Genomic DNA, 21,392 nt, shown 5'->3' on the forward strand with positions numbered 1-21,392 from the left:
CTCTGGTATTTAAAAAGAAAAAAGGTTTATTGACACAAAATTGTAGCGACGTCAGTTCTTTAAATCAGAAATTGTTTATTATGTTTAGAATGGTTTATCGGTAAAATCAAATCCTAAAATTACTTGTATCGGTCATTATTATTATAAATATGTAATCGTAATTGAAAAAAGTTAAACAAATGTGCAGTTCTAACAAAACGAACTATCATGTTATTCTATGTCGTGGTTACTAGGTTACGTTGTTGAATTTTGTTGAACTGTCAAATGTTGCCTATTAAAATGGCTCTACTATAATAAAATAATGCCAACCGTACTTTAAGTGACATATCACACTAGCGGATTGCGAGCGGTTTCAAAGCGGAGCGGGTGCGCAACGAATACGTTGCGGTTGCGCAGCGAATTCGTTGCGGACGCGTGGCAGATGCGCAACGTTTACGTCGCAGTCATGTACACTCATTAACAAAATGGAATCCGTGCTGGTTGTTACTTATAACTTGTGATAGTATAATAATTATGAGATCATTATTTTTTACGAGTTTCATAACATGTTAATGTTTAGGGTATTGTTTTATCTATTAAATCTTGGTCGAAATGCAATCAGATAACTTAATTGCTCATTAAGAAAGTTCATTAGTGAAATAAATGTTAAAGCTCCTTAACTAAAACAGGGCTATCTTATTATTAGATAAATAGCAGTGAATAGAAAATTTTATCAAGCAACCAGCAACTCACTATCACTTTGCTCATAATTAGGTTCACAAAATCTCTTTATAACATACGTTGCTATGGGAGAGATTATACTGGTCAGTCGTTACATACTTTTGGAATGTATGGTACATTCTAAAAGTCCTAGTAATTCAATTTTATAGCACCTTTTTTTAACAACTCCAGTTGTTATTACATCTTTAGTTAACTGTTAAGTAAGTGCATTTCCACAGTACGGTTAAAAAATTGAGTGCTACAGAAACGATGGAAATATTGAATGGAAGTTAGGCAAGGCGGAAGGGCTGGCTTTTGTGCGAGAGTATACAAAATGACGCGTCCGCAACGAATTCGCTGCGCAACCGCGGCGTGTTCGTTGCGCGCCCGCAACGTATTCGTTGCGCACCCGCTCCGCTTTGAAACCGCTCGCAATCCGCTAGTGTGATATGGCACTAAATTAGATTATGCTGTTCTTTCTTATACGTTTCAACATTATTAAAATTATTTTTGAATAGGAATTTAAATAATACAAAGTGGGATCAAAATGAAAAAGAACATATAATTTGGCAGACATATTTATTTATACTTATTAAAGTGTAGCTTCATCAATTAGCAACTATTTACAAATTCGGATGAAGGTTAAAATAAATTAATTTAACTAAGCCTAACTCTAATATGAATTTGGTCATGGGAAAACCAAAATATTTGTTTACAACACAAAATACTTTTGGCTTTTAACTTTTCACGCTACGAAAAAACAAGATAAGTAAGTTGTCAAAGCTAACATCGACTTTAAACAAATTTCTACAGCAACAATACAAGGAGTAACTGACTGGCTAATCTAAACGATATGAGTATCGTTTTAATATAGTTATATATTAAAAACTCGGTATTAATATTAGATAAATTTTCTGTCGCCTTCAAGAAAAATATACTTTCTCTGTTACAATTTTTACAATAGATCCTTCATATTTACAAACACGTACAAGTATTTATTGCTGAAGAAGAAGACCTATATATAGGTCCTATATTAGGACGTCTATTCTATTGAAACGATGATAAGATCCTGATACTGATAATAGGTAAGAATAGTGTTGTTAAGGAAACACAAACCGAAGGAAGTCATGTTTATAAACGAATTTATTACAACGTAAATTTTACATTTTAATGACTTATAAAACAACTAATGTGATAAATAATTCGAATATATAACACCGGAAACAATTATTGTACCAACTTTAAGACGTCATCCATTTTTTCTCATTTATCAAATTACCAATAATATTTTAGTACTAAAGTACTAGTGTAGTAACTAAGTATATACATATTTTTTATTCAGTAATAAGACTGTTTGACTCCGGCTTTACCTTCGGTTTGTGTTTAATAACATAGCTTTATTTATGGCATATCAAACACGTTTAGCAGAAAACCATACCACAGCGTAAAATCTCTACGAACCATAGACAAAGTTAAGAACAGCACGTAATATTACATAGTCTTTGATTTTGCACACGGCACAATACAAAGAAACGGTGCAAATATTTAACACCTATAAAATATTTACAACACACAAATTCAATTATTATTCATAAAAAGATATATCGCTTAGCCTTAATATATTTACATCTAAGATTCCTGGTGTTGTCCTTACTGTGATTTCATAAATACATTTATAAGTACAATTTTTAAATTTACAATTTTTCTAAAACTACATACAAAATTTATATAGTATGATTTTATAGTTGCTGGTACAGTGATTTTCAACGCACAGAGTAATATAAATCACAAAAAATAAAAGTCACAGATATCCGCACCACCACAACTCTCACAAGTTCAAACTAATTTAATTTTATCACATTCGAAAATCCTTGACTTACTGACATTAGCACGGTTGCATCTACTCTTCAAACTATTAAGTCCATACTCTTTAGGAACTGAATGCCCGATCTTCTATTGCCAACATTTCATAGCTATGACGTCACACTACGACATCCCTAGAAGCGGGTTCGTTAGTGGGTGTTTCTGGAGCTAGTACAGGTTGAAAACAATGAGAAGTAGGTGTAAAATCTTCCACTAATTTTCTCTTTAGAACAGACGAGGATCCAACATAGACGTTGGTGCCTGGAAATGTACCGCGCCGCCGTCGCCTCCAAATAATAGCCGCTAGTACAGCTAATCCAAAAGCAACCATTGCGGATAAACACCCAAGAACTAGCTCAGAGTCTGGGGCCCTCTCCGGGACCCGCTCTCCTCTCATTGAACTTACAAGAACAGACATCAGTCGGTCACCTTCACTAACTTCGACATCTTGAACGCTTTCAGTTGAAACACGTTGCGCACGACTTGTATCAATTGTCATCGTTTCCGACTTTTCATTATCAACACCGGGTGTACGAGAAACGAGTTCTACTTGGATATGATAAATGGTATCGGGCCATAAAGATAACGTTACTCTTGTAGAATCTGTGAATAGATTTCCTTTTAATCCACCTCCATCTACCTCCCACGTTACAAGATATACACCTCTTGTTATTCTCGGTTCCCATGCGATTTCACCGATGACAAGAACTTTTTGGTGAATAAGTGAAATTTCTTTTAATATCCATTTGTGTTCATCGTGATTAGATGTGTTGCTATCGTGAGCAACCCATGTTTCATCTGGGCTGTAAATTGTAACGAGTCCTAGAGGATCGACGACCAGTACACGCAGTAAAGCGCCTTCGTTATTGGAAGGTACTCTGGTGGCTAGGGCCTGCGTTTGAATAATTTGCCTCCACGGGCCTTCAGCTGCTCGGCGCATTACGACATACACGAACGGAGTAGGCCTGGAAGCTGCCCTTGGAGCCGGCGGGGGCCAGCGAGCAAGCGCACCGCTCACTCGCATTACCCCTTCGCCTTTTGTGTGGATGACAGGCTGGGTCTGGGAAGCTCTTGCTGCTTCAGCGTGGAATTCACAAGCAACCTTGCAGCCAGGGAACTGTAAAAAACGACCCAATTAGTACATTGCGAAATATTAAACTTAAACTTAAACGTAACAATTAAAACATTAATATAAAGATACTTACACAAATGTCTTGCTCATCACAAACTGCTCCCCACACTTGATAGTTTGATTGAAGCAATTCGCAGTTTTCCCAGCACTGTAACAAAAAATATTTCATTAGTTTATAATCAGGAATACAAATAACATTACAAGAATAATACAGAGAATGATTTTTTCTTATTCACTTTTCTAAAGACTAAAATAATTATCACATCAGCAGTTATTTCCTCTTGAGTATAAACAAAATAACAGGCCTCTGTCAAATTGTTAGGTATCGGATAGCTTGCGCGTCGCGTGTTGATACGATCGTCTGTTAGTCCAGGAGGAATCGGCGCATGAGTACCGAAAACTATTCCACCTCAATTTTTTTACGTGATCCTCTTCAAATTGCCCTACTGATGATATAAATGCATGTTGCCATGGGGCAACCCGGTGCCATATTGTTTAAACCGAAATTGTTTAAACAATTGCAAGGAATTGTTATTTTTCAACCGGACAAATTTTTTTTATATTTTTTATCGAAATACCAATAAAAAAGGTCCAATTACTTTTCACGATAAAGTTAATATTTTCAAAGATATGAATTTTTTAAGGTTTGAAAAATCTCAAATTTGGGTACTTTCGACCCATGAAAAATATATTTAAAAAAAAAATAATATATAAGTAATATTTTTTTTTCAATTCTCTATACAATAGTTAATAATATTGTTAATAGAGATTTAAGAAAATTTCATTGTTTATATCTGTTTTTTAATTGTTAACTTCGCGCGCTCACAAGTACGCGCCGCTTACCTTTAAGTATCGCCGTCTCTCTCTTACTCATGCGCTGCATCGGCCTCTCTGTGTCTTGAATCATTATTTATCATTTATCTTAAAAACTATCAACTTTATCAAGATTTCTAAAGAGAGCAATCTTATTAATAATTAAATTGTCTACAATTTGTTTCTTATATATTTTTTTCTGAAATCAATTTTTTTAAAGTTATTTAAGCATAAATTGAAACATGTAATTAAAATTACTTTTTTGTCAGTTTATATTACTTTTTTGTTATTGAAACAGCAAGTAAGGTAAAAGACCCAGTTATTGACACTGGCCTAGTTGTTTGACACTCGCAATTTGATTTTAATTAAAAGAATGAAATGTTCTCAAAAAACCAAAGATCTTAAAATTTTTAATTCAAAAATTATATTTATTAATTTATTAGAATTGATTTGTTTTTTTTTTAACTAAAATAAAATTTAAAGTGTCAATAACTAGGTCTTTTACCTTATTAATTACATTGAATAACTTCTTCAAACGAAAGTTATAGATGGAGAAGTATGAAATAATAAAACAAGATTTAAAAATAAGTATTTATTTATTATCAATATTATTTTTATATATTATATTCTTACAGTCTTCTGAATCACAACCACATAGAAGTATGCAACTTATATTATTTGTGAGCGCGCGAAGTTAACAATTAAAAAACAGATATAAACAATGAAATTTTCTTAAATCTCTATTAACAATATTATTAACTATTGTATAGAGAATTGAAAAAAAAATATTACTTATATATTATTTTTTTTTTAAATATATTTTTCATGGGTCGAAAGTACCCAAATTTGAGATTTTTCAAACCTTAAAAAATTCATATCTTTGAAAATATTAACTTTATCGTGAAAAGTAATTGGACCTTTTTTATTGGTATTTCGATAAAAAATATAAAAAAAATTTGTCCGGTTGAAAAATAACAATTCCTTGCAATTGTTTAAACAATTTCGGTTTAAACAATATGGCACCGGGTTGCCCCATGGCAACATGCATTTATATCATCAGTAGGGCAATTTGAAGAGGATCACGTAAAAAAATTGAGGTGGAATAGTTTTCGGTACTCATGCGCCGATTCCTCCTGGACTATGTCATTACTTTTGGAATTGGGACACGCTCGTTACGACCAACAAAACGTTGAAAAATAGAATTACTTTACCGACAGCCGCAAATACAAAGGGAATCTTTTAATAACATTTGGATCTGCGTATTTTGGTTCATAGAAACTGTTGTAAACCTTTTAATATCAAAGCATATTATAAGACCATTTTGAGAGATTTTCTAGTTATATTATTGAGTTACGGACTGAACGAAGATTAATTAATCATAAAATAGCTTACGTCGATGACAAATATCTCTCATTAGTGTAACAATCGCCAGCGTTCGGGTGACGTGACATCTAGTAGAATCCCTGTGATGGCTAGCTCAAACATTTGTCATTGGAAACACTCATTATAGTCCTTTCCACCTAAGATGATTTCTGTGACACATCGATTTTTGACACGTGTAGAGATGTCGGTTAATGAAATCGTATCAATTGTTTCCGATAATCGATAATATTCTATATGGAAATGAAATCGATTTGAATAAAGTACCAAAATTAGTTTTTTCGGCATTTCGCCAACAATTAACTAAGAAAACTTAGCAAACAACAGCAACAAAAAGTCAACAATAACAATTATTAGTAACAATAACAGAATACCACGTAAAGTATCAATATAAAAATGCAACTTGTATACAAGGCTGTCGCACTCGTACAGACGATTGACTCGATTGACAAACGATCACAAGATGGGCGCCGATTATATGATTTTCCAACTCTATGATTTTTCAACGATCCATTTCATGTACACGAATTGCGTAGGTATTATATTTTTGTGTTATTTTATTTTATTTTTCATTATATTAAACTAAACAATACTGTTTTTGATTTATAAGCTTTAGATGTTTCATTTTTATATTTTTGGTAATAATGCCGCCATAAAATAAAAATATTATGCACTAAAATTATTTTGACTTTTTAAACATAAAATTCGTAATTCGGAACACGATGAAGTGTCACAGGAATCATCATAGGTGAAAAGGACTATAGTTGGAGTTGACGTTAACTTGACGCCCACTCTCGCCTCAGTAAGCTTTAATAATTATAAGAACCGGCAAACCCCGATTATTAATTACTGCTATTGACAAAACGTTCTGTCGCTTGGAATCCGCGGTGCGTTTGAAGTTAATTTTATTGATTTAACTAAGTTATGATTGAGTTGCTTTGACGGCTTTGCGTTTGTGCGCGACTTCTGAGTACGTATAATATATGACACTGCCAGTAAAATATTACTACATATTTGCTGATCCGCTAAATTGGTTAGTGGAGTCATTAAAATGTTACGATTGCTTTAATGTTAGGGAGTAGTTCGGTTAATATAAGAACGTAATAAAATCTACGTTAATGTCAACGCATAACGATTATTGACTGCGGTAATTTTATTGAGAAACTAGCTACATATTTTGCAACTATGAATTGCAAATTTACTTCGAGATACACACATGTATGATGTTTATTGGGTAAAAGATGTAAATAATGATTTGTATAATATTTAATTCTAGTAATACCTACCTACTAATATATTCTAGCCAAAATGTACTTTCGTTTCTATGTTTAATTTTTTAACAGGCTTGGTTGATATATCCATGCGATTATAAGAGTTAACATTATATTATGCATTCAGCCTTTTACAAAGAAAATTATGGAAACAGTTGGTCAACAAATACTGCCGACGCCGGCAGCTTAACTCTTATAGCGACCACAGAAGCAATTCAAGCAGGCTTATTAATTATGATTAATGATGCGTCTCCAGTTTTAAAAATAAAGGAATAATACTATCTTCATTGTTAAATTTAATACATACCATAAAACAGTCGGGGCCTTGCAAACACGATGACTCCCCACCGGGCCGAGGCGCCGCAAACTGCGAACAAAACATTCAGTCGGGTTAATTATCTTTTTATATGCATTTTATTTAGGGTTATGTGTTAAAATAAATCCAGTGAAACGGCCAAATCATAAACGTAAAATAAATTAACGTTAAATTAAATCTCCAGGTAAAACCATCTCGTGTTACAATTGCAAATTAGTTTGATGGATTCAATGTTATTCGTTGCTTTGCTACACAATTAAAGCAATTACAATAAGATAAACAAAGAAAAAGGTAATTTTATCTTTAATTTGAGTATTAAAAATCTTTTTACAGCCTATAACTATAATTGCATATTTGCAGCCAGGACATTTCCATACCAACATAAAATTAAAACGCATAGCATTTCGAAAAGCATACTTGTCGTGAATCATTCTTCACTTTCCCTTAGCCTTCACTTGTAGATAATTACATATAATTTAGAGGCATACATAACAATATTCAAGCCATAATTGTCATACTTCAAATACGTCATGTAGAAAATTATTTAGTAATTGATACAAATGTACCTATTGCAAACAATAGAAACGCAGTACATTCACAAAAACAAGTCAATTGACATTTATATTAAACTTACATACCATTGAAAAGAGATTTATTATTGAAATGTGCATTATACAGTATAATTATCATAAAGTGCCAGAACGATATGGATTTCTGAAATGCAAATGCACTTGGGTTATGTATTTAAAACAAAAATAATTATTTACATGAATCTCCACGTTCAATATTAATTATATTCTATTTATATTTTAAATAAAATGCAGGAGATATATTGAGTATACATTTCACTTCTTTAGGTCAGCGAAAAAGTACTCTACTACTACTAATACTATTTAAAGTTCAACCCGACTTTTGTCATGCTTCTTTATGTATTTGGTTATCGATATTTCATAATTCTTGATTCATATTACATAATAGATATATATATTAGGTATTCGAAGAATGAAAATTTAGTTCACTGAAAAAACGCCTGCCTAAAATATAATATTTCAATTTCATAAACATTTCGGCTACAATTTATCTATCAAGTAAAAGCACCAAGAGAAGGCAATGCACTCATACAAGTATATGATACAGTTTATCCTTACATTCTAACCGCAAAGTGCCACGACTAGCCTTTAAGTCCGTCTTGCGGTTTTATCTTTGAGAAGATGAACTTTATACAACTCACATAAAATAAGAACCCTCGAGTTCCAGTGTTTCAAACTGACGAGTATCTTGCGTACAAACAATACTCCATTTCAGTTGTTTTAAACGTACGTAAACTTCTTACATAGACCTCAATAGAAATACGAAATCGCTTTCAACGTTATAATAAAACATGACATTTTAATGAATGGAAAATTTCTAAACAACCATGCTCACAATCAAGGTACTGTTAATAAAAGTTGCTATAGCCATCGCGTCAAGTATTGAAATTGTTTACAAAAAGTCTATTGACTCCGTAATGACTATTCAATACCAACAAATACAAAAACATAATGAACTTTCGAATTCTTAATTAGTATCGCACTTATATTTAAACTATATAAAAATGAACGTTTAATTATTCTCAGAACGAATACATTACTCGTTATCTAAGTCGAGAGGGTTTAATATGAGAAAAAAGTCAGTAATGTATTTGATAACAGAAAGGCATCTGCCTACCGTCGTCGTTTTAATTGCTTGATAGGCGGTGGGGACAAAATGGGATACAGTGGCATCCATCTTGTCAAAACCATCAACGTGATGGAGAGTTTTATAAATGCTTTTAAGAAAGGTCACGATGACTCGGACCGTTTACATTTTTTTTCTAACAAATCGTTCAGAAGTCAACGTGAGTTTTGAATTTAGAATAATTAAAGTAAGCGTAATATTAGGTATTCATCTCTAATTGGAAAATAATAAAATAATATCATCAGTGTATAAAACTATCATTGTAGAGTCTAGACTCTAGGTACAATCACAACTCTCTGCAATTGCATACTAATGCATATAATAAATCTGTCTATATGAAAGTACTGTAATGTAGGTAAAAATTCCTCGTGTAGGTCACTATCATTGCAGCTAATGACGCTAATGTCTACCAGTGGCCATCAAACGAGTCCGTCCGTTATTAGATGTAATCAAAGTAATTTTTCACACAATTTATTTTTTTCGAGCACGATACTACGCGACCGATGTGTTATTTCACGTCAACTAATGATAACAAAAAATGTACGAGAGCGCTCATGCTATTTATAAAGAAAATTACATTACCTTTTTTTAGCGTGGAGTGGCAAGCAAACAGGTCATTGTGATGTGTAAATATAATTCAAGAACATTAAAGATGCGAGCGTAATGATAACACATGACAAGAAATGCGTATTTCTGAAATCTCGAATGCCTTTTTTGCATTTTTACTTTCTGATTTCCGTCGCGATTAAAATTATCTTTGTTACGGAACAGATCTCATTAAGAAACAATAAACAATTTCACTTTAATAATATCGTTTGACATTTGCTTTGCCATCAAAAATGCGGCATAGAGATAAGCGATCGACTTCCGCCTTTCCAAGTACTCGAACTGAGAACTTTTAACCAATTCAATTATTACCAGTATTGTATCGCACGACTCGAACAGAACAAAATATGAAAGTTAAACAAAACAAAAGTGATGAATACACTTCGGCACAGCAAAGGGAAGTAAGTGAATAATGAATGACGGTGATCGAAATCAGTGTGGTGTGGCCGAACGGTATATTTATGTTAGATGCCGACTCAGATTACCTTTGTTCATCAAACATTTATTGAGTATTATTTAATTTATCTTCTATGTTTGACTTAGCGGACGACGCTCGAGAAAAATGGTTTAAACATTTCAACCGCTCTTGAATTATGTAATATTCATTTAAGTTTTAGATTGCTTTAGGGATCTTAGCTGCGCCCGTCAAAGTTAATATTCTAAGTCTTCTATTAACGTCGTTAAAGGAACATAATGTATACGGTACATTTTTAAATGGTTCAGGATAAGGCAACACTTAAAATTTGAAAGCCATTAAATATAATCGTTTATAGAGACCCGGGGCTGTACTCGGAGAATTAATCGATCGATGGGCACACACGGCCGTTTACAATCAATCTATCAACGTTTATGTAACGCGTAACTACCGATGATCTTCATTTATCATTTCGTTTTGTGGGTAGCTAACGCTCTTGGGGGTCAACGAGGCCCGAATGCCTCACAAAACGTGCTAAGCAAACGTTCAAATAGTTCCTACATACTGATGCGTAAAAGTAATTTATGCCGAACAAGATATGGCATGTCGCCAATGAAATCTTTTTGCCTTGAATAGTTTCGCGATGGAACTTATCTAGCTTAATAAAATAAACAATAGTATATCTTGTGCGGAGATATGGGTGGGAACGTTAAACGTATAACAGCCTCGAGTGAGCAAAAACATCATGAATTATGATTTCGCATAAAGATAAAATACAATCTAAGCTAGCGCGCCAAATGGCGAAGAAAAAATGTAATTTTCTCGTGATACACCGACCGCGATGCTACCTCGAAACAAGGTTCTCATTCGTTTGATATAGAAGGGCAGGAACCTTTGTACAAATAATGATACCGACGATGTATCTAATTCAAATTATCATTTTATAATTTGAATGTTAATTCGAATGTGATTGTTTGGTTTCCATTCCGTTGTTTATCTATGTAAATCGAGCTAGTATAATTTCGAAGATTGTGTAACATCGCTTCAAATGATAAGATGTGGAATTATAATAATATCCTGCACTTTAATTGTTAAAATTTGATTGATTGTTGGTTAACATTGTGTAGCGTAAATTAAATTCAAGCAGAATATACGAGTGTTTCTAAAATAGAAAGTATTTTATAGGAACAAGGTATGTATTAAGTAACTGAAAGGAAAGGTCGTTTGTATGAACAGGATTTGGATCCCCATATACTAGTATTAACGTCTTACAAACTTCGCAATAAGACAGTTATGTGAAAATATATATGAAATTTTCAGTACCAAGAGAATCTTTCTTTACTTGCCTATAAATTTGAGTATTTTACATAAATTTATACTAAAAAATGTACGTTTTAAAATGGTACCAAAATTACCTAGATGTAGGTAAAGCATGTAGTACTAGGTACATAATAATATAGAATTGTAAGTATTGTATAAAATATGGTCCAAACCTCCTAAGGTATAATTCTGTTCCTACCAAAATCTTTTACAAACAATTGAAACGTAAAGTATCTACAAATCCGTTCCAATTTTTCAACGACTAAAAGTGTTCAATATAATAGACTTAACTGATTTGAGAAATCCCTTGTAAAGTGTACTTAATGTGTCCTATACCGAGCGTACGCCACTTGTTATTTTATTTGATCTAAAGGTAAACTCTATTACCGAGAGCGTTTTTACAAGTAGAAATTGAATTACTGGTCCAAACCGTGTTCTTACTCGAAACTAGGTTATTGGATATCGAGTCGCTAAAATAAAGTGATAAATCGTATTCGGATACGTATTTACTATTTGAAGTAACTGGGAGTTTATTTGACTCAATTTTATATGGAATATATTCTACAAAGTATATTTTTTACGCAACGTTTTATGTTATATTAAGCAGGTTTTTATCATCACTATCCTACTACATAGTCTTAACGACTACCCTTGAAGAAATTATCAAGATAATTTTCCGATAAACCTCGTCCTCACAATTACTAAAACCATAAAAAGCGGTCAATTCTGTCCAGTCGTTCGCAAGATGATCTTTCATACATGCGGCACTTGATTTTTATTTTTATCAGCGAAACCTCAGAGCGCAGAAACGAATATGACCGATTAATGAAATATACGTCCCCGTTAGCAATAAAAGATGACATCGACATCATTAGTCCCCGGCATGATATGAATTTTTCATAAAATATGAACTGGTACCCGCTCGCAGTACGCAGGCCAATCGTATCGACATGGATTCCTTTTTCCCTACTTTTTACACTCCAGACCCTTACAATTTTATCTCGCGAACACGGCTATAAAATGTCATTCGATATCGTAGACGTGTGTAGGAATTCATTAGTGTATCGCAACAAAGCGACGAACAATGTTAGTATCGAACAAAACTTGGATAATATTTATATGTCTCTTAATAACGATCATAATGGCGTTTATCAGTCCTGAATTATACACATGCTGCCAATTTGCTTCAATACATTATAAAAATAAAATAAAAAATAAAATAAAAATTTCTTTATTTGTTTCAAAAAATTTTTACATAATATTGTTACATATATTATAGCGCCATTAAGTTTTTATCGCCGAAGCCGTTTTGACCGACCGTATGTAATTACAATCCCGATAGACCTTTAACTATCTTAAATTATTCGGTCCAAAAACCACTTTTATTATAAAAGGATAATAGATGCGTTTCAGGTACCTACGCATTACATGATTGGCACCTTTGTGCCCATAAATTTACCTGCTATATTACTATTCATTATGCGATTACGTATTCTAATAAAATCGGTATTTACTAATCTGTGTATAAATAACGAATACATTATTATTCATAAATCATAACCCACATTTAGATTGTTCGCGCGGAGGAAATCGGAAAGCTCTGCCCACTACGGGTGCGAAAGTGTTAAGCGTTTAAATCAGGCTGAAACTGCGACGCCATAAATGGGCACAAACACGTACCAAATTTGATCATACAGCGAATAAATTAAATACGAACACAATCAAGGATTAAATTACTGCTTCATTCAGCATCCCACACAATTGCGCGTCGCGACACATACGCGACACTTTGCCGCAACCGCCGCGGCCGGGCTCTATGTACGTAGGTGCCTTAACATATAATATTGTAGCACATTGTGTGACTCTGCGACCGCATATAAATGCGCTGAGAGCAAATAAAACGGTGCTATAATTTCAAATCATACGGACAGAGAATGGGTGTGGACGGCGCTCTCATTGTGTGGAAATGATGTAACCACTATTAAAAGTGTGGGCCGTATCCCCTTGAATATTTCTTGCAACGAAGACGTAGGGTCATATCGGCATTTTATATCTCGCTGGAGACAATAGCATACATTTCCAATAAGAAAACCCGCTTCAAAAACTAAGTGGTCGAGTTGAATTTCTAACTCCCATCGTAGCAATTCATAATGTTATTCCATAAACAAATACCGCCTACGCGCCTTATTATTCGAATAATATGTATATTACATCCAATAATGTCCCCGAAATATGACAATATCTCTTAAAACACACAATCAAAAGGCTGTATTCGACATATTTTTATAGGTGACATGCTGTCACACGAGACACTGGCTATAAATTAATGTAGTTTATGTAAAAACAGACGGTCACCTTTAAAACAAACTTTATAAGAATATTTATTAGAACAATTCTTTATCTAATTTAAGTATAACCAGTAACTTGTGATCGAGCTCAAAAAAGGCAGGAATATTAAAACAAACCCTCCCATCGTTCCAAGCCTTGTCGTGGCGGGGGGGCTCAGTACCTGGGTTGCAAGCCAGCATCTTGGGGAAGCTAATATGGAATACACACGTGCCGCTCCCGATTTGTTTTTCATAAAACTATACGGGATGCGGCCCTGGAGTAGGCTCATCCAACAGGCAGGTGGTGGTGAGCGATGACGATTTCATTGCAATTTATATTCAGAGCACTTTCATAGATAAAGAGAATTATTCAGTTCCAAATTATTAAATCCTTTCATGGCTGCCTCGATCCGAGTATATTTCTATGAAATCCCAGTCACAAATCTGTTACTTTTACGAGAGAGACTAGCAAAGGATTACGAGAAACTATTATGTTCCGGTTAAATTCCAAGAATATTCCCAATGTAAAAACTTCTTTTGTTGATAAAAATCTAGCAAATGTTGCAGACGAAGGATATTTAAATATCTTTTTCGTATTTTGTGTTATTAGGTTTCTTATAATATCTAACTATTTACAATGTTAATAATGTTGAACTTCCTAACCGTAGAAACTATAAATAGATCAAAATCACATCTCTATTTACTGACGGACTAATAATGAACAGTCATTTGTATTAAACAAAGTTTTATAATCGTTTACTCTAAACTTTTAAAATTAGAATAAAATCATTTCAAACCAAAAACTTTTCGATCTAAATCACCGAAAATACGGCGTAGTGACGCCGAAGGACAGTTTAACCCTCGCTACGGATTATTTAAATCCCCGTCTCTGTTGTACTTATGCATAATTGATATTTTTGTCTCACTCTAGGCGTCAGTTTTTGTAAGTCTCACAAGTGCCACGGAGCATGCGACAGATGTGCGCTTGGATGCGGCTCGTAACGAACCATGTTTCGATCGGGATAATCAATCATACCTCCAATGTTTGACCGGTCACCGGATCGCTGATTTAGTAAGCTTGTGTTTATCTAACATTATCGACACGATAATCAACTTACCTATAATGAAAAATGAGGCTATAGAAAAGAGAAACTTGTAAACAATTTGATAAAGATACATACGCTCGGAAATTAATTGTACATTCAATATGAGAATAAGTTTCTTGAGATGTGCGTCTTATAATAGAAGGTGAAATGTTCTGAAATAGAAAATAAACTTTTCTGAGAAAGTATTTTATTATAAATATCAATATACGGTTAAAAAAGTATTCCTTCTTATTGAAGGGTATTATAAAATCAGTATTCCATAACTTGAAACTAATCTCAAAGGTCTCATGCGTGCAGGGAATGTATTATGAATTATCGATGTACAGTTAGAATCGACTTCAATGTGCAAATTATTTTCAACCACCGCATGCAATTGGGTTATGATAATATATTTCAATAATATTGGAAACCGTGATTTTGAATTTGAATTACTTAATCATGACGTCTATTTCAGTATTGTTTAGGTTATTGTTAGGAATGTAATATTGTGAATTGGTTAAATTGTGATTTGATAAATTTACTGCTGTGGATTTGAGTTGTTATAACGAGTAATTCTGTTTACGGTTAGATTTATCTGCTTTGTGTTCTAAAAGCTGTAATTGTGAAGGATTGGAACTATAATAGAAAATTATAGGGTGATAAGTTTAGCAGATATAGGTAACAAGCAATATTAAGTAACCTATTCTGTCACATACTTAAATCAATAGGTATATAATTCATAAAAAATAATCGCATTTAAATAGTTTTAATATTGGAGAAGGTAAGTACTAAGTATGTATATTAAAAGAATTGCAATTGCATAAAAAATAGAACATATAAAAAGTGTTTAGAAATATACAAATATATAATTAAAAATGATGGTCAAAAATATACATGTATGAGATTGCATAATAAATGTAACGTATAATACATTAGACATAAACATTCAAAAACAAGACATCCAAACATCTTTTCACAATGCAAGCAGAATCAAACTGTTAGACACAATATATTACCAACAATAAATGTTAACAATCCAGGGTTGCGACTCACGTAAAACGATCATAAATTCAAACAAAAGTTGTTCTATTGAAAACTATTATCGCCACGACAACCCTAGCAAGTGCAACGAAGGCGTAAAAGCGACGTCGAAATGGTTGCGTTTCCTATGTATCTGATTTTAGTTGTGACACGTCGTTTATTCTACTTACGGTTACTTGCAAGCTTAGATCCGATCGATTTATTGCCCACTTCGCTTGTATAATAACAAATAAACAAACGATATTCACAATTTATAATCTATTCTCCGTTTATGAAAGTTTTCGCTGCGATGTACCGTTATGTATAACAAAAAAAGTTCTGGCCCATGCCAATTATTCTAAAAAAATGATAAGTTATGTTGTGTGAGAATCAGGCGAACTAATTTAAAGATAATAAATTTACCTAATCATGATTTTTTATTGATGATGATACCTACACAGTTGCACAATAAATTCAATAAAATAATGCGTCAAAGATATTAATGTCATTTAGGTGCTTCATATTACATTTCAGAATGCACATTAAAGTGGACGGAATGTTTATTGAAGGAATTTTATTTCTTCATATCTAGGTAAGCCGGATAAAACGTACCATACCTAGCATTCTAACCGCGTTGACCGTAATTGCCTTAATTACAAATAAGCTCTCAAATTATCTCTCAATGTCCTTCATCTCGCCATAAATTTATGTTACCTGATAGAACTTTGTCTACATTCTACTTAAGGATTTATCAATCTTAAACGGGCACGATATCGCTAGACTTCAGAGAAATGAACAGTTAGTTTATCAACGCATTATATCGAAGCAGTGCTTCGATCGAAATCGGAGATGAGATACACACGACCCACATCAAACTAAAGCTCACAGTATCACTGATATCGACTCCACTACGCTTTTATTTTTAACTAATCTGGAACACTTTTTATTACAGCGTTTACGATCGCGGCACGGCTTAATTTTTATCGCGGTAATATTTCAAAAGTATAAAATAAGAGCAATTAAAGGGTTCATAACCGAGCGAGCAAATGGCCGCATTCTCTTACAAATATTTATATAGGCGGTCGAGTAAACAGTAGCGTTAAAAGCAAAGACATGCGTTTAATCCAAGACAAACAGGCTGAAAGAATTATACGAGAGGGACACAAACACGTTTAGGTCTCTTTGCTTGAGGGTAAATAGAGAGCGAGTGAAGTGAGGTAATCCTTCCGTGCAGGCGTGTTAGGGCCCGTTACGGCAAAGCACCGCGGCTTCAAATGTAAATGACTTGCTTAGAAACGCTCTGAAGGATTAAGCATCTGCATATGTATAGCGTTCCTGTGCCCAGGTATGTTGATATTACCGGTCCTTAATAGAGACATTTATTTTCATAACTTCGTCAATACGTCCAAAATTCTATCTTAGATATTCAAATATCTACGTGAACATAATATTTAGTGATAGTCTCCTTATGGTTATTGCCGATTTGCATCTTTAAATAAGCGGTTATAAATTTATATTGGAAAAATCAAAGGTCAATCATTATCAGCAACTCGTAATACTAAAAAGAGGCAATTTAAAAACTTCATTATATTTTTATGAATCGTTTCGAGAAAGAATAAGTTCTTATCTGACCAAAACGTATTACTGTGTGTTGTAGTTTTGATAGTAAACAATTTACGAGTTTGTACTAGACTCGTAAATTGTCAAGATCTTCTCTTATATGAAATGAGGTTTTATCGATAAACCATCTTCTATCAGAAATAAAATAAAACCGAGCAATACGTCTCAGGTATCGGTCTCAATAAATCAAGGGAAATTACTTCAAGAGCGAGTACAATGGAATTCTTAAACAAAACAAAATGTAGGTTTAGTTAAGTGCTGCAATAAAATGACCCCACGTAAATTCCTAACATCCTGGTAGCGATAACCCCCTTATCTTGCGATGGGAGAGCGTATCCTACAGTCGGGAGCTAACCAACTTGTAAGAACTTAATTTATGGCCAATTAAGGTAGTGTTAAGCTTAACAAACACAAGTATAATTCAAGTAGCTAATACAAGTTTAGCGAACTACTAAGTTTAGCTGAGATACATAAAATACTCCTACAAGGTAGTTTTGCCTCGGAGAGACTCGGACAACATGAAAAGTGGCCTACTTTAAGTTAGAAACTAATCTCTTAGCGTAATAAGTCTTTAATCAGAGCGAGTGATTCAAGAATTTCGTTTTAATTCCGAATTTATTGGTATAAATAAAGCTCTTGATTGAAGCGACTATAAAACAAAGGGATCAGAGAGTTTCTTATGGAGTCTTGGCCCTTTACTGCTTATTGAAACGACTTCCAAATAAGTCTAATAAGGATTTATGTGCATTAAATAGAATGAGGAATTTATTATAATATATCATTGCGATTAACATATTCTGTTGAGGATGTAATTTCGACACAATTCACTTGTCAATCTGCACTTATTTTGTTGTACATATTTGTTTCAGATATAAGCACCTGTTTCGAGTAGATATAAACTTTAGAATGACAATGTTCGGGATAACGACCAAAAACTGAGCAAAGATGCCGCAGACAGTTGGCAACAAGCGGCGGCGAGTTCTGTAAAAAGTTTTCTTTAAAAACTGAGTAATAAATCAATAAAGGTATTGGAGGAAGTAACGTTAAGGGAATATTTACGGCGATGTCCGTCGGTTCCGCGATAAATCTGAGCTATGCTTTGTAGTTGCCTCTGTGGGAGCTATTACCACTTACGACCACACTTGATTTAGGTTGGCAGGATAACGGCCTAAATTTAAAAATGTGCTAATGCTTCTTTGAAGTGTTCTTGAACATTTTCTTTTGTAGGCAAATTTGTTAGATCGCGGCTTACTAATCCAGTTTATAATTTCTTGCCGTTTGTAGTTTATACAAAGATGCGTATAGCGTCTATAATATGATCTACTGAATAATAATAATTTTAAATTTTATATTATTTTTAACGCGTAAGTACCTATGTTGAAATTTTAATTTATGTATTTAATATCTCTATATTATGTGAATGTTATCGAAATGGCAATAGCAGCAAATATCATAAATAATTATAACACACCAATTTTACAGCGTTATTTTAAAACAAGGTAATTTTAATAAATTCTGTCATAGAATATATTAAAGTTAATTGCATATAATTCACATGATATTAATCCTTACCAATGTCTAATTTATTTCAAAGCAATACAAATTGTATCATGTCCACAAGCTAATAAATAAAATAATTCAGATTTGCATATAAAATTAATATCCTTTTCGCGGACATATTTTTTCTATATAATAATATCTAACAGACTAGATTTTAACATCGTGTCATATTCAAGTCCTAATTTTCAAATGTTATGTTCTCATAAATATTGAATATCTAATTTTAAACTTTATATTTCTTTGTTCATACTAAGCTTGTGAACTAAAAAACCTAACTTGATTTGAAAACACATCTCGATAAGCTAAGAAATAAACAAATTATTACCAGAAAGTAATTTAAAATGTTAAAAATAAAATGCATCGATGTAATTCCGAGATAAACGAGTGACCATTGGAATAGGTACTTTACCTCGTCTATTGTGTACACAAAATTACCCAAAGTCATAGAAAGGAAGGGTTTGATTTTTTGTCGAAAGAAATCGTTACGGTACGATGGATCCAATTTATTGGAAGACCACCGTAAGCTTCTTTGTCGCATGGTCACGCTCGAATTTCATCTGATAGCAAGTGCGTCTGTACTTTCTAATTAAAAATACTAAAAAGCGGCCTGTAATGAAATCTCGCAGCTGTACTAAATACATAATTAAACTTATTAATAGGAACCTATAGAACATTTAAATACCTACTTATTGGTACCTACGTGTCCCAAACATTTGAATATTACGTCAAGTTCATAGTTTAATATTCCATTTTGTTATGGTTTCTGGTATGTTGAATGAAAAATCATTATATTTTCATTACCTATAAGTAATATCAATAGTGTTCTATGTTTTTGTTTTTAAAACAAAATAACACACAATTTGCTATTTTTATGAAGATACTTAAACAATGATTTGTAATATTATAACGTTTAGTTAACGTTAAATGTAGATGATTACAAATTACAATACAATTAAAATTTAACTAAATACTGTAAAAACAGTTATAAATAAAGGACCTAAGACTCAACATACACGTCAGGTAAAAGAAATAACGGTGCAGTGAGAAGGCGGTTTGCGAGTGCCTGAGTTACAAATTAGTGATGTCATTCAGAAAGCTAGATTTTACTTGTTCTGTGTAATTGTTTATTTTTATTTATATACCTTTAATTAGTATGTTCTTATCTGTGTATTATATTAATAAAATGCATGTTATATTATGTTTAATTAGTATGTGGGAATCACGTGCCCATAAGTAGCTTTTATTCTTTATGGATGCGATCAGAATTAATTCTCCTGCGTAATAAAAGCGTGGATAAGCAGATACATTTATTTAATGGTTGTTTATACCGTTAACGCATAAAATAAGCTCTTAAGTCAACAATAACATGCAAATATTATCAAAAGATAATGTGCTCTCCAACACTTTTTGTATGAACGTTAAAATTATCTCACTAATAATTTTCAAGATAAAACACACACTTATAACACTTAAATCCATTTTTAAATTTAAAACGTGAACAAAAAATGAGTACGGCACTTACGTTATCACAAAAACGATCAAGACTTGCATTACTCCACTTCAGGAGGAAAGTTAAAAGTATTAACATGCTTATAGCTAAGCTAAAGAACAGCAAAAACAATAGAGTCGGCATTCCCCGCGGTTACCCTGGCTTTCTTGTGTATCTCGGAACTCCGCCCGACCCGGTATAAAGGTTAGACCAGCCTATTTAAATGCTGTACCCAATACCCATTATATTATAGTATTTCACAAACTGAGAAGTACCTATATTTGAATATGTTTAAAAGATGATGTAAACAGTACCTTATAGGATTAAACGTGATGGATTTGAAATTGAGATTATTTGGAAACAGTAAATTCGATGGATTCAGTTTTGTTTTTGCTGACTCACCCGCTTCCAATAGCTTTTCTTGATGGTATTACTTCATAAACATTATTGCTTTTGCAAAATATTAATTGAGCTGCACGTCAATATAGATAACGTATAATAAAGTAAATTATGTATGCTTTAAAATATTATCGATAAATAATAAATTTGTGTACAAATATATTATATAATAATAAATAACCTTTATTAATATTATAGAGAGAAAATAATTTCTTGCTCTACATTTGTTTTAGAAAAATACAAATGTAACTGTTAAATTATTACTTCACTTCCAAACAGCAATATTATCAACGAGTAAATTTACTTTACGACGCAGATGAAACCGCAAGACGTACCAATAAAGCGTAATGTATTAAATCAA

General features: G+C 32.8%; 1 protein-coding gene across 1 annotated transcript in view; it reads right to left on the reverse strand.

Moving 5' to 3' along the window:
* Positions 1 to 1,261: 1,261 nt before the first annotated feature.
* Positions 1,262 to 21,392, reverse strand: part of LOC149907083 (uncharacterized) — a 39,334-nt gene continuing 19,203 nt past the window's right edge. The window contains exons 2-4 of the mRNA XM_090104149.1: positions 7,466 to 7,525; positions 3,768 to 3,842; positions 1,262 to 3,679 (exon numbers count right to left, since the gene is read on the reverse strand). Coding sequence (XP_089960275.1) covers positions 2,681 to 3,679; positions 3,768 to 3,842; positions 7,466 to 7,525 — 1,134 coding nt within the window. The 3' untranslated portion in view covers positions 1,262 to 2,680. The remainder of the gene's footprint in view (positions 3,680 to 3,767; positions 3,843 to 7,465; positions 7,526 to 21,392) is intronic.

The sequence above is a fragment of the Colias eurytheme genome, chromosome 7, assembly GCF_061535395.1.
Source record: "Colias eurytheme isolate Ceu_HAF_F1 chromosome 7, ilColEury1 Martin Lab GWU primary, whole genome shotgun sequence".
Classification (NCBI taxonomy): Eukaryota; Metazoa; Arthropoda; class Insecta; order Lepidoptera; family Pieridae; genus Colias; species Colias eurytheme.